This window comes from Sabethes cyaneus, chromosome 1 (genome assembly GCF_943734655.1).
Source record: "Sabethes cyaneus chromosome 1, idSabCyanKW18_F2, whole genome shotgun sequence".
NCBI classification, from domain to species: Eukaryota; Metazoa; Arthropoda; class Insecta; order Diptera; family Culicidae; genus Sabethes; species Sabethes cyaneus.
This window is the reverse complement of record NC_071353.1, coordinates 90,963,139-90,978,138: the sequence shown is the minus strand read 5'-3', so window position 1 is coordinate 90,978,138 and position 15,000 is coordinate 90,963,139. Positions and strand designations below refer to the sequence as shown.

The 15,000-nt window shown below is 44.2% G+C and overlaps 2 protein-coding genes across 2 annotated transcripts in view; both read right to left on the bottom strand.

Annotated features, from left to right (window-relative positions):
* Positions 1-300: 300 nt before the first annotated feature.
* Positions 301-4,221, bottom strand: LOC128745936 (uncharacterized). Its single transcript, XM_053842996.1, has 2 exons — positions 1,256-4,221; positions 301-934 (listed from the first exon to the last, which is right to left on the bottom strand). The coding sequence occupies exons 1-2, from the start codon at positions 4,219-4,221 to the stop codon at positions 301-303; spliced, it is 3,600 nt and encodes a 1,199-aa protein (XP_053698971.1).
* A 3,084-nt stretch (positions 4,222-7,305) lies between these two features.
* Positions 7,306-15,000, bottom strand: part of LOC128745935 (uncharacterized) — a 23,631-nt gene continuing 15,936 nt past the window's right edge. The window contains exon 2 of the mRNA XM_053842995.1: positions 7,306-7,866. Coding sequence (XP_053698970.1) covers positions 7,306-7,866 — 561 coding nt within the window. The remainder of the gene's footprint in view (positions 7,867-15,000) is intronic.

The window sequence follows — 15,000 nt, the reverse complement described above, 5'->3', positions numbered from 1 at the left end:
GAATGCACGATCATGTACAGCTAATCGTGCGAATGGCAACGGTGCCATCGGGGGAACTGTCGGAAGTGCTTTCCGAACTTTACAAAGTTGACAATTTCGTTCAACAGCTTTCGCTACGGATCGAAGTCTTGGTACAATGAACAGTTGACGAATTTCGTTCACCACAGTTTCGAAGTTCGCATGACGATAAAGGCGATGATAACGCGCAGCAAGTAGCTCGGTATATCGATGCTTTCTGGGCAAGATGACTGGAAAACGGACGCTGTGGGGTAGATGTTTCGCTGCTGCAAGTCGACTGTTCTACCGCACCAATCCCTGTTCATCCATCATCGGTCTCAGTTGATAAATGGTGCTTGTTCTCTCGACTGATTCCTGCTGGTCTTCCGGTAATGTTTTATTATTCCTTAGTGTCGCCACCTCATCCACGAAGGCTTCCATCTGTACTTGCTTGAGGACCACGATGTCGGCGGCATACAGCTCTTGTTGTGTCAGTTGCCCAGAGCTTTTTTCTCCTTTCTTTCTCGTGTTAGAAATAAATCGCAGCACAAATGCCATACTACGTTGCAGCCTTTCCCATTTAGAGAACCGGTAGTAATCGATCACTGGAATCCAATTGGCATGGAAGAGAACTGACGGCCGGCCTTCTTCAACTGTGTCTACGACAATATCCGCAGGACTCGGCCACTCACGTTCCGGAAGACTCAAGAACTTTGGACCATTAAACCATTTGCTGTCGTTGCTGAAGTAGGGTCCGCTGCCCCACTTTGTTGCTTCATCTGCTGGGTTTAACTCCGATGGCACCCACCTCCATTCGTCGACTACCGTGTTTTCGAGGATTTCACCGACTCGGTTCGCCACGAACGGTCGATAGTTTCTCGGATCCGCACGAATCCACGAAAGCACAACCAAACTGTCTGTCCATATAACTCGCCTCCTGACGGTAATAGAGTGATTTGCTTGTACGAACTTCATTATTCGTACTCCCAGTACGCATCCTTGTAATTCCAACTTTAATGGTCATTGGCTTCAGCGGCGCCACCTTGGCCTTCGCGGCAATCAGCACACATTGGGGCGAGCTACTTTCGTCGATTGTTCGCAGGTACAGTGCACAGGAATAGGCAAGCAAGCATCTACGAAGACGTGGAGCTCAGTATCCTCATATGTACGCGTTGATGCTTCCGAGAAATAGCAGCGAGGAATACGGACATTTGCGATATATGATAGCATTTTGGTCCATCTTCTCCAATCTGCATACTGACTGTCGCTGACTTCTGCATCCCATTCGAGTCCAGCACGCCACAGGTCTTGTATTAAGATTTTCCCGTGAATTAGAAACGTTGCTAATAAGCCCAACGGGTCAAACAGGGTCATGACGCAGCGTAGCACTTGCCTCTTCGTTGGAACCTTGTCGTTTTCCAGGAGATAATGAACTTCATCGCTCATTCGAGTACTGAACGATAGTTCGTCCGTCAACGGATCCCATAACATCCCAAGTACGCGCTCAGCATCATTGCTCGTTGTCGTTAAGCTTTTACTGACAGCAGCTTGTGTCTCACCAAGGTGCTGTAGTACGCTTTCACTATTTGAAATCCAGTTCCTCAATTGAAACCCACCGTTACGGAAAATCTGACGAACTTCCTCAGAAATACGACAAGCTTCTTCCTCCGACCCAAAGCTGTCAAGATAATCGTCTACATACGTACTCTGGAGTATACCATCTGCTGCTCTGGGAAACCGGTCGCTATGCTCTCGCGCATTTTGGTTCTTAACAAATTGAGCCGATGCTGGCGAACACGTTGACCCAAACGTAGCAACATCGACCAGGAAGATTTCCGGATCATGCACTGTATCCGTACGCCAAAGTATTCGCTGCGCATGCTTGTCGGCAGCACGCATACGTATCTGCAAAAACATTTCCTTCACATCGGAGCACACTGCGACCTTGAACTGCCGAAAGCGGAATAGTACTCCCAACAGCGGCACCAGCTGATCCGGCCCCTTCATTAACACACTGTTCAGTGAAACTCCACTCACCTTGGCTGCAGCATCGCAAACAATGCGTATTTTCCCTGGCTTCTTCGGATTAGTAACGACACCTATGGGGAGATACCAAATTCGTCGAGGATCAGCTTTCTTTAGTTCGTCGGTTGTAGCTTTATGGACATAACCCTTCTTCACAAAGTCTTGCATCTGTTGGAGAACGTTCGCTTTCAAACTTGGATCACGTAACATTTTTCTCTCCAGGCATTCCAGCCTGCGAAGCGCCATTGTATAGCTATCCGGCAACTCCACGTCGGGATCCTTCCATAACAAGCCGGTTTCAAATTTTTGACCGACACGAACCGTCGTCTGCGCCAACAAATCCAGTGCGCGTTGCTCTTCCTTTGATCGCAGAGTGACATTCCCCGATCCTATTTCTTCGATTTCGTAAAACTGCTTGACAGCATCATGTAGTTCTTTATTTGTAGTACACTCGCAAATGTGGAAACTACGCTCATCGTTTACTCCGGGTTGTTGCTTTCCATACGCGCACCACCAGAGTCTTGTTTTCACTGCTATTGGTCCGTTTCCAGTACCTTCTCTCGACTTCAATGGAACGGCTAGATGTAAATTATCAAGTCCTATCAGCAACTTCGGCACGGCGTTTCGGTAGCTCTGTATCGGTAGCTGCTTCAAGTGGTCGAATTGCTTGGCAGCTTCCTCCATTTGGAAGCTCTGGCTGGGCAGGTTTAGATTCGACACGGTGCGAACGTTCGACATCTTAAACCGCTTCTGCGAACCCGCTCCACTGACAGTTAAGGAGACAATCTTCGACTTTTCCTCGATTCTCGACGTATTACCCGTCCACCGTAAACAAAGTGGCTGGGTGGCTCCATTGACTCCGAGTTGTTCTGCAATTCCGTTCTCTATCAGAGTCAGCGATGACCCTTCATCCAGGAAGGCATAGGTATTTACTTCACCAGTCTGCCCATGCAACGTAACGGGCACGATCCTAAACAGGACGCTCGATCCGATATACTGATGAGTGTGACTTTCTGCCTGTTGAGCTGGGGTAGCTGCTTCCACAGTTCGCCTCACTGAATGTAATAATGGATGATGGCGATACTGACAGCCATCAATGTTGCAACGGTTGTTGCTTCTACACGATCGCCTACCGTGACTGAAGAGACAGATCTGACACAGTGACAATGCTCGAACCTTCCGCCACCGGTCGTCAACATTTAAATCCTTGAATTCCGGACATTCTCGTAACCGATGACCTATCTTCCGGCAGAAGATGCATTCGATTTGCTTGCCTGTTGGCAACACTTGAGCATCAATGTTGTTTCTAGTGTGGGAATTAACGTATCCTCTTGGTTTCGGTTTATCATTGCTCCCACTAGACTCAGGCGCAATCAGGACTACACTAGATGCATCAGTTACAATAGATTCCATATAATTGCTAAATATTTTCAAGTCCGCTACGCCGAACTTTCGTTTATACCCGGCCCACATCAGCTTCTGATCGGCCGGCAACTTTTCGACGAGCTCCTGAAGAAGCATTGGATTCGAAAGGTGTGCATGTTCATTGGCTGCTTCAATATGATTGCAAAGAGCTTGCACTGCCATACCATATTCTATTAATTGTTCCAGCCGTTCAGACTTCACAGCCGGAAGCTTGCGCACCTTTTCCAGCAACGCGTTAATCAGCAGTTCCGGGCGCCCATACCGCATACGGAGTGCTTCAATTACTTGCGGTACCGCAGCAGGCAACACCAATCGGCTACGTACTGTTTCGAGTGCAGGTCCTTTGAGACACCGTTGTAGCCGGAGCATGTTCTCCCCGTTCGTGTACCCGCATGATGTCGTCGTATACTCGTAGTTCGAGATAAAAATAGGCCAGTCGGCAGGGTCACCTGAAAACTGGGGAAGGTCACGTGCCAATGACTGACGTGCCGCGAGCTGCTGCGGGGACGGGCCGTTCTGGTCTGCATTCCATCGTCGTCGTTGCTGTGGCTGGTACCACTCTACACACGGTGCAGACTGTACATTGGGATTTACACAGCGTGCTGAAGGATCACGCTGCTGATCATAGTAGGTTGAGGGAATGCATTGCTGGCGATGAGTATCGAGAGGAATTTGCTCAAAATCGCGAGAGACGGACTGTTGTCTGATATTATGAATGGGAATCGTATCGTAGGAAATCATAGAGGGCTTATGAGGGACATTACCACCGTACATTTTATTGGACAAACCACTTTCATGCACATTACTCTTACCTGCGCCGCTAGTATCATTTGCATACGTTTTGCCTTTCTACTATATAAATATATAGTATAAAGGTATAGAAATCACTCGAAAAACCGGAAATTGAAAGAAGGTCCTGCGGGCCGAATGTCATATACCATTCGACTCAGTTTCGAAAACTGAGCATTTTCTGTGTGTGTGTATGTATGTGTGTGTGTATGTGTGTGTGTGTGTATGTGACGCTTTTTAATCTCACTCACTTTTCTCGGAGATGGCTGGACCAATTTTTATGATCTTAGTGTCAAATGAAAGGTCTAGGTGTCCCATTGGTCGCTATTGAATTTCATACTGTATGGACTTTCAGCTCAAAAGTTATGTATAAAAATACGAAAAATATGGGACTTCATTATCTCATAGGTCCCTTAACTGATTTGATCAAAATTGATTGCATTTGAAAGGGAAGCCTTTCAAACCCTTAACTTCCAAATTTCATGATGAATGGGCTTGTGGTTTGAAAGTTACATAAAGAAATGTGATACAAAAGCATTTAAAACATATTTTTGTTACATATAAGCATTAATTCAATGGGAAATACCTCACAATTTATTGTTATTTGAAAATTACTGTTGAGATCTATCAAATGAAACCGAGTTATTGAAAATCGGATGATTCCTTCAAAAGTTATTCAAACTTTAGCACTTAAGCACTGTATATTAAAACTTTCAAAACGTGCAGCCAAAATGTATCAATCAAGGGTCGATTGTATATAATGTATGTATGTATGTATATATGTATGTAGGTATGTATGTATGTATGTATGTATGTATGTATGTATGTATGTATGTATGCATTTGTGTATGTATGTATGTGTATGTGCGTATATGTTAGTGTGTATGTATGATGTAAGTATGTACAATTTGCAGTTTTGTAATTTGCAATTTGCAGGAAAAGTGATGAAGAGCACTTCCAGCTCAAATAACAAAACGGTTTGATTCGACTATTTTTGATTGAAATGAAATTTTGCTGATATGTTGGATACCACGCAAGGATTCATTTTCTATGAAACTTATTTTTTTTCGTCAAGCGTAATTTGTCAAACGGGCGTATTTAGAAATGAGGTTATCATGTTTTTAAAAATTCATATCTCAAAACCTACTTATTTGTTCAAAATGACATCAAAGAAAAAATTGTCGAAAATTAAGTGTATTTTCAATAAGGCCATTGCAAATAATTTCAAATGTTTTTGTCACCCCCCCCCCCCTTGGAAATTGGTTTGAAAAATCGAGGGGCAAAAAAATAATTTGTAGGATATGAGTTAATTTTTTTTTTCATAAAATCAATTGTCTGTGGGTTCTACAGCCTGTAAAACTAGAAAAATGAGTAAACGAGTTGAGTTGATGCCTCTAGCACGAAACAGAAATGAAAATTCAAACAACGGAATTTCCGAAAATCGGTCGAAAAATTTTTCTTTCGTTTTTGTCTTTTTTCGTAGATTTTCGCATGGAAAATAATAACGTATATATTAAAAGCAAGAATAGATTTGGTTTTCACGTTTAAACTTTAAGTAAAAATGCCTTGAATCAATTTTTTTTGCTCGATTAAAAAAATCTCTTTGTTTTATTTTCGCCCCCCCCCCCTTCAGTGGCCCAACAGCGGAAGGACAAACACTTTATAAAATATTTGTAATGGCCTAACTGAAAGAGAAAACTTCAAAATTTCATGAAATACCATGATAAAAATCATAAAATGAGAATTATCTCAAAACATGTTCCCTCAGATTTGTCTCATATTTTTTTGAAGATAGCCTAAATTATACTCTAAAATCTAGTGAAGAGCTACCGAAAAGAAATTTCAAATCGAATTAAAAAGTATTTGGTAGCACTGCTGTTAAAAAATAATATTTTTTATGATTTATTGGTCAATTTCCTTTGGAAATGTAAAGATGATTTTTTCTTAAACCAAATATTTTCGGAGATATAAGCAAAATAATTAAAGAGGGTTTAACAAAAATTTCTTTTCTGTGAAAAGGATGTGCTCCCATCAACCGTGGGGCCAATTTTGGGTTTTTGTTTTTTGACCTAAGACGAATAGTGTTACAAAATTTGCTTTAAATCCGTAAAAGTCGATTACACGGTTCTTGGATATCTCGCGTAGAATTACCCTAGGACATAATTTTTAGATTTAAACATTAACTTGAATTAACAATAACTTGAGAACGGCTAGGCCTAAGAAAAAAGTTTGTGTGACATATTTTGTTCAAAATCATACGTAGAATTTGATTTTGTTTGAGTTTTATTAAAAGAAAGTAAAATTAGGATATTTTCGAAAAATTTATCAAATTTTAAAGATTTGTTTCAAATTCGAAGGAGTATCCGTCTTGATAACACTTCACCAGATTTTAGAGCATAATTTAGGCTATATATTAAATATTGACCTCATTTCTAAATAAGCCCTTTTGGACAGTTACGCTTGATGAACAAAAACTAAGTTTTATAGAAAATGAATCCTTACGTGGCATCCAACACCTCAGCTAAATTTCTTTTCAATTAAAAATAGTCGAAACAAAAATGGCTCTTTTCCAGCGCTTTTAAGCAGGAATTGCTCTAAAACATTTGAATCGTAACTTTCTTCTCTCACTGTTACCTGCAATCGGAAATGTTTGTGACACTTTTTGAATTATTGATTATTGATTATTGATTTTTGGTTTTTGAATTATTGATTTACTACAAATATTCATTCTGGAGTCTAATAAGGAAAATACAATAGTTGCTCGCAGTAAATTGAAGTTTAAAATATGGCTAACTGAATTATAAATACATATTCAGAAACTAATAAATAAAAATGATCTAGTAGAAAGGCCAGGTCACGCCGCTAGGTGGATTAATTCGGGTTTTTTTGTATGCACCCAGATTTGAGTGCTGCTGGCTACCTGTACACTGAACATCATCAGGTGGGTTCGGAAGGGTGTACCGACGCTGAACCGCCAACGGACTGATACTCCAATCGGACTGGTCCCTTCCGCGCTCGCGCTGGTCTATGCACTGCTACAACTGACGTGTTGGATATTCCATCTGTTGACTAGCAGAAACCGACTGCAACTGGCAGCTTTGAAGTTGCTTTCCCTGGTTGCGTACCGTTTCCACTGGATCGGCGTAATTTACTTCCGCGGGCTGAGCGGCTGCTGGCGGGCTCGAGTGACCACCCACCGGCGCGGTCTTCTTGCTCCGGATTACCGTTAACCCAATCGGCTACTAGCCTTCCACTTTCACGGTTGCTAACTCGGCTCCTAGTCGAGTCCAACAACGCCAATTGCTCGTTCAGGAACTTAACTTGCAGCTCATGTTCCATCCGTTGTCGTTCGAGATCCTGGCGTTTTTTCAGTTGAGCGAGACTGCGCTGCATACTCGCATCAGAACTGCTCGAAGAACTGCATCTCGGTTCGGGTGGATTCTGCGGTGCTGTTTCCATACAGTTCGAGCACATCCACGCTCGGTCTCTAACGGAGTCAGACACATTAACGCACGAGAAGTGACACCAAGAATTACACGCGTCGCACTGAACATAGTTGTTATCGGTATCCGGATTATTGCAGGCAGCGCAATTGTCCTGTTTATCCGAATTTCTGGCGGCGGTCGACATCTGCACGATGATTTATTTGAAGAAATGTTGAACCACCAAAATTGAAAGGCACCGCACTGGTTAATTGAACAGCTTTATTGTGTGTAAGACAGCTTCAAATCTATTTAATTAGACATATTTTAATTAACATTTAACATAATTAGCTATATTAATACGTACAAATCAGTGGACCTTTTACACTTTTCCAATTTCGCGGTCAACAGTATAGGTTAAGTTCTTCTCCTACATAATTAAGTATAATTTAGTGTCTAGGTTCAATATTTATGTTTAAGTATCTAGTTTCATAAGTTTTAATAATTATTTACCGTAGTTAGCCGTACTATTTATAGTTTTAAGCTATATTGTAGCATGAAAAGTATTTAACTTTAACACTTTTAGTATAAGACGATTAAACCCGCATGTGCTTTCACCGATTTACATTTGTTCTTTGTTCATACTGACAGACCGTATCTAGCGTAGAGCCCGTAATGTGTAGACTGGATTCATGTCACTCGTTGCGTTACGGTTACAACCGTGTTGCCGGTTCACTCGATGTCCCTGTAGCAACATGTAGCATATTTTTGTAACATATAAGCATTAATTTAATGAAAAACCCGAATTAATCCACCTAGTTGCGTGACCTAGCCTTTCTACTGCCACAATAATCACTATTTAATTTCTCAGGAACATCTATAATTAACTTGACTATATTTTTAAATATGCGTTCCGTATTCCTCAAAATCCTTATTTGCCAGTAAAATTCACAATGTATTGCGTAGAAAAATTCTATTTTCTTTCCTCGGGTGCGTACATACTTGTAAGCGTTATTTATGTTATTTGATGAACACCTTATTTAGTTTTATAATCTTTCGGGTTTCAGAGCCACATACGAAACTTGTTTTGAACTGACAATATTAAATATGTGTTCATAGCAGATTTTTTGATATCTTTTTTTTTTTTTTGAGTGGTTTTAACCCAAAGGGTAGATTTTTTTTTATATTTTGATATTACATAATACCATGCGTTCAAAAGTTTGCATCTTTGAAAACCAAGAGTTCAGAAAAATTATTATTATACTTCGCTTTCAAAGAAAAAGGATATCTACACCAAAACGATTAATCTCAAAATTTTACTATTAGTTTGCTTGGCTTCAATTTTGCAATATATCTGAATTAGAAAAAATAACTGAATAGTGCATTAGATATGAAAAAGAGAAATTGAACTTTTTCTTAGCTGGCACTCCTTCAGATAATTTTTGCATGAAAATCAAAACTTAAGCTTCTTTTGAATGTTCTTTCATGAAAAGATAGTCATTAACTTGATCACATCGTTTTTACAATGTTAGAGGGTTAGGAAAACAAGATGAGGTCGAAAAATATTGCAAAAACTGCGCCATAAACATGCTTGAGAATAAGAAATATGATCGACATGATTTCCAGTGCTTGTCATTTTTGATTTATTTATTAAAACACGATACATGACATAAGACATCTGTCCTTTAAAATGTCACTAACGAAAACAAATCGTAGTTTGCCTAAGACGTGCAGGCTTCATCAGTGTCTTATTTCAAAGCGTATACGTATCTGTCGCGAATAAATATTAAATAGTGGAATTTAGTCGGTAAAAGTTTTTTTCTTTTATTTCAGAGTACATATTCCACGAAGAGGCTTCAAAAACTTCAGACTATTGACATGTTTTTCACTTTTCTTGAATTACACTGCAAATTTAAAAATTGCAAATTGTCATCACATACACATACATACATACATACATACATACATACATACATACATACATACATACATACATACATACATACATACATACATACATACATACATACATACATACATACATACATACATACATACATACATACATACATACATACATACATACATACATACATACATACATACATACATACATACATACATACATACATACATACATACATACATACATACATACATACATACATACATACATACATACATACATACATACATACATACATACATACATACATACATACATACATACATACATACATACATACATACATACATACATACATACATACATACATACATACATACATACATACATACATACATACATACATACATACATACATACATACATACATACATACATACATACATACATACATACATACATACATACATACATACATACATACATACATACATACATACATACATACATACATACATACATACATACATACATACATACATACATACATACATACATACATACATACATACATACATACATACATACATACATACATACATACATACATACATACATACATACATACATACATACATACATACATACATACATACATACATACATACATACATACATACATACATACATACATACATACGGATGGTAAATGGTTGAATAATGCGCTCCAGAACTATCACGAAGTTCCACAGCCTCTTATTTAGCAACTCCTATCTCTACCTCCTCGTGGTACCATCCGGGATACGCTCCTTAGTGGAAATCGGACAACCGGTGGAAACTAGGGTCGTATGCGGACAGAGAAGGGGGCACTCATTCGAAGGCTGAGTGTAAACTCTCCGCCTGCAAATGACGGATCTCGGTAGAAGCATGTTCGATGAACCTGAAAATACCGAGAACCTGAGCAGAGGGTCCAAAGCCCCCAAAGGAGGATGGTTTTAATAGCTATTATCCATGGCTAAAAGTAAAAACATGAATGGATAAACCCCTAATCCAAGGTGTCATGCGACCCGTGCCGAGGGATGAATGGTGGGGGGGGGTTCTATAAATACTCAGCCTCAAACGGAGCCTGTGGAGTACCAGAGCGCCCTCCACAGTAATCAGCCCTTACCGCATCATGAGGGGCTCTGATGTGGCGGACTTTTCTTTCCCCTCCACTCGTGGGATTCTTATGGAAGACAAAATCAAAAATATAACAAGTGTGGATACGGTGGAAAACCCGTTCGCTAGAGGAGGCATCCAGCGTTCTCCACCAAGGGTGGAGAAGGATGCAACTAGGAGCGCTAGTGTGGGTGGCAAAGGCAGCGGTATGCCTACCACGCCGGACACAGCGATGAACGGCCCAGCGCTTATCAGGGCGATGGAGAAAAATAGAGACGCTGTACCTAAAGTGGTAGCAGCGTCACAGCAGCTCGAGGTAATAATCGAGTTCACGTCAGGTCGCGGAAATTTCTCCAAGGACCTGAAGCAGAGCTTGCTCATGCTTCGGAGAACCTTGAATGCAGCGACCAAAACGCACAACGACCTCGTGGCGCGTGCAGGAGAGGCTAAGAAGGTGACCGTGAAGGCGTCGAAGGCAGTACAAACGGACGCTTGCCCGTTGACGGAGTGTCGTAACGCGGCCCAGGAGGCTACGGAAGGCGCTACCAGCAGCGGTAAGGCATCCGCCAAGCGCCCGAGACAGTCCCCGGGGGATAGCACCCCTGGCGGACCGAAAAAACGCCTGATCGGTAAAAGCCCTCAGGCTAGCGGGTTGGCAGAGCTAACCGATGAACCAGCGGGAAGCTCCAAGACAGGTGGCCCGTGGACCGAGGTTAGGGCCAAGAGAAAAGGCGGAGGAGGCTCCAGTAAAACAACTGCTCCACCTAAACCGGCAAGAAAGCTAGCGAAGAAGGGCGACGCTCTTATCCTGAAAACCGACGGGTCGAAATACTCGGAGGTTCTGAAGGCCATGAGAGGAGACACCCTACTCAAGGATCTGGGCGCGGACGTACGGAGCATCCGCCGCTCACGCACGGGCGATATGATCCTCGTGTTAAAGAAGGACGCCACAAAGAAGAGTTCCGCTTACAAGTCCATAACGGAAGGAGTGCTCGGGGACGGAGTGAAGGTACGTGCTCTCACACCAGAAGTGACTCCCAAGCTTAAGAACCTGGACGAGATCACCGAAGTGCGTGAGGTCGTACAAGCTCTCAAAGAGCCAAGTGGAGTGGTGGTGGCAACCGAGGCGGTTCGCCTACGCAAGGGTCCGGCCGGGACCCAGGTAGCCACCATACGACTTCCGCTGATTGACGGAAACAAAGCCCTGAAAGCTGCTAGGCTAAAAGTGGGGTGGTCGGTATGCCCACTGAGCGTGTCCAAGCAGTCGGAAGCTTGCTTCCGGTGTTTCGAGCACGGACATAAAGCCTGGAACTGCAAGGGGCCAGATAGGAGCCAGTTGTGCAGGAGATGTGGCAGTGCTGGCCATAAAGCAAAGGACTGCGCGGAGCCTCCTAAGTGCCTGATCTGCACCGGTAAACGGGACGCAAAGCACGTAACGGGAGGTCCAAGGTGCCCGGCCGGTGTGCCGGCGACTAAGCCACGTTCATAGTGCAAGTGACACAACTCAACCTGAACCACTGCAGCACAGCTCAGCAGCTGTTACACCAAGCAGTTTCTGAGTCCGCAATGGACATTGCCATAGTCTCGGATCCATATCGCGTCCATGCCGGAAACGGCAACTGGGTCTCGGATAGGTCTGCGACGGCGGCTATATGGACAACAAGCAGGTTCCCGGTTCAGGAGGTTGTGTCAACTGCAGACGAGGGATTTGCGGTTGCCAAAGTGGGTGGAGTGTTCTACTGCAGTTGTTATGCTCCGCCGAGTTGGTCTATCGAGCAGTTTACGCGGATGGTAGACCGAGTATCAGTTGTGCTGACTGGTTTAAGGCCGGTGGTTGTGGCGGGCGACTTTAACGCTTGGGCGGTAGAGTGGGGAAGTCGTCGCACGAACCATAGGGGTCGGATTCTGCTTGAAGCTCTGGCAAAGCTTAACGTAGATCTGGCCAACGTCGGCAACACAAGTACCTTCAGTAGGAACGGTGCGGAGTCTATCATCGACGTGACTTTCGGCAGTCCTGGTCTGATAGGAGACTGGCGGGTAGATAATGGCTACACTCACAGTGACCACCAGGCGGTCCGCTATGGTGTCGGTCAGATAACGAGGCGGCAGGCGGCGAGTAGGGCCAACACTCCAACCACCCGTGGATGGAAGACATCATACTTCGATCCCGAAGTATTTGTGGAAGCGATCCGGAGAGAGTGCGGTGATCGCGGTATGCCCGATCTGAACGCTGATCATTTGGTTGAGGTACTGTCGCGAGCATGTGACGCTACCATGCCTAGGAAAGGTCGTCCTAGGTATGGCAGGTCACCGGCTTACTGGTGGACAGATGAAATTGCGGAACTCCGCGGAGCGTGCTTTCGTGCGAGGAGAATTATGCAAAGAGCTCGTTCGGATGAAAGCAGGGCTGAATGTCGAGTAGCACTCGTTGTTGCACGCGCAGCGCTTAAGAGCGGGATAAAAGCTAGTAAACGAGACTGCTTTGAAAGGTTATGTGCTAGTGCCAATGCGAACCCGTGGGGTGATGCCTACAGAGTCGTAATGGCAAAGACCAAGGGTGTGATGGCGCCCGCTGAGCAATCGCCAGAGATGCTGGAGCGGATCATCGAGGGCCTCTTTCCGCGCCACGAGCCAAAGCCCTGGCCCCAGGCCGCTGAGTCGTCCCACGGCCGACGTTCCAGTATCTCAGACCATAGCGTAGGATGGTCGGCCTCCCAGCCGAACATCCAAAGTAACGTGGGCGACGGCGGTTTGGAGGTCGGGGAGGAAGTGACGGTTACGAACGAGGAACTCATTGATATCGCTAAGTCCCTAAAGGTGAGCAAGGCACCGGGGCCAGACGGTATCCCGAATATGGCCATTAAAGCGGCTATTTTAGAGGCTCCCGAATTATTCGGAGCAGTAATGAATAGATGCCTGGAAGCTGGCCACTTCCCGGACAGATGGAAGCGATAGAACCTGGTCCTATTGCCGAAGCTGGGAAAACCTCCGGGTGTCCCCTCGTCATATAGGCCGATCTGTCTACTCGATACTGCCGGCAAGGTGCTGGAGAGGGTTATCCTTAACAGACTCGTACAGTACACGGAGGGTACAAACGGTCTGTCAAGGAACCAATTCGGCTTCCGAAAAGGCAAATCTACGGTGGATGCCATCTTGTCTGTCACTAAGACAGCCGAGGTGGCAATCCAGCCCAAGAGGACAGGTATTCGTTATTGCGCAGTTGTCACGCTCGACGTGAGAAATGCGTTTAATAGCGCTAGCTGGGACTCCATAGCCAGCTCGCTTCGGAACGTCCAAGTGCCGGTGTCGCTGTACAGAATTCTGGAAAATTATTTCCAGAATCGTGTGCTATGCTACAACACGGAGGAGGGTCAGAAATGCGTTCCAATCACCTCAGGGGTTCCACAAGGTTCCATACTGGGCCCGGTGTTGTGGAACGTCATGTATGACGAGGTGTTGAAGCTAAAGTTTCCGGTAGGGGTGGCGATTGTCGGCTTTGCGGACGATATCACCTTGGAAGTCTACGGTGAATCTATCAGAGAGGTTGAGTTGACGGCTGCTCACTCTATAAGCATTGTTGAAGATTGGATGCGATCCAGGAAACTGGACCTAGCGCATCATAAAACGGAGGTTATCGTGGTTAACAACCGCAAGTCGGTGCAGCAAGCAAATATCAATGTCGGGGACTGCACTATTTCGTCAACGCGGTTCTTAAAACTTCTGGGAGTCATGGTCGACGACAAGCTCAAGTTCGGGAGCCACGTCGACTATGCCTGCAAGAAGGCTTCCACAGCTATTTCGGCATTGTCTCGTATGATGTCTAATAGCTCTGCGGTATATGGCAGCAAGTGAAGGCTTTTAGCCAACGTGGTCCAGTCCATACTCAGGTATGGCGGGCCGGTGTGGTCATCGGCGTTAGGTACCAAAAGCTATCTAGCCAAGCTGGAAAGCACCTATCGTCTCATGTGCTTAAGAGTGGCGAGTGCGTACCGCACAGTTTCACATGACGCAATCTGCGTCTTAGCGGGTATGATGCCTATTGGTATCATCATCAGCGAGGACGTAGAGTGCTTCAACCAACGTGGAACTAGAGGCATACGGAGTACCACAAGATCGGCCTCGATGATCACATGGCAGCGGGCACGGTCTGATTCCACAAAAGGCCGGTGGACACATAGACTTATCCCGGAACTATCCGGATGGGTCAACAGGCGTCATGGCGAAGTCAACTTCCACCTGACACAGATTCTGTCAGGGCATGGTTGTTTTAGACAGTAT

Bases quoted from the DNA above. Each gene is read 5' to 3' on its own strand.
- LOC128745936 (XM_053842996.1), bottom strand. From the start codon at position 4,221: ATGTACGGTGGTAATGTCCCTCATAAGCCCTCTATGATTTCCTACGAT. The intron at 935-1,255 runs GTATGCAGATTG...TATTACCGTCAG, and splicing joins GCAGAAGTCAGCGACAGTCA to GAGGCGAGTTATATGGACAG.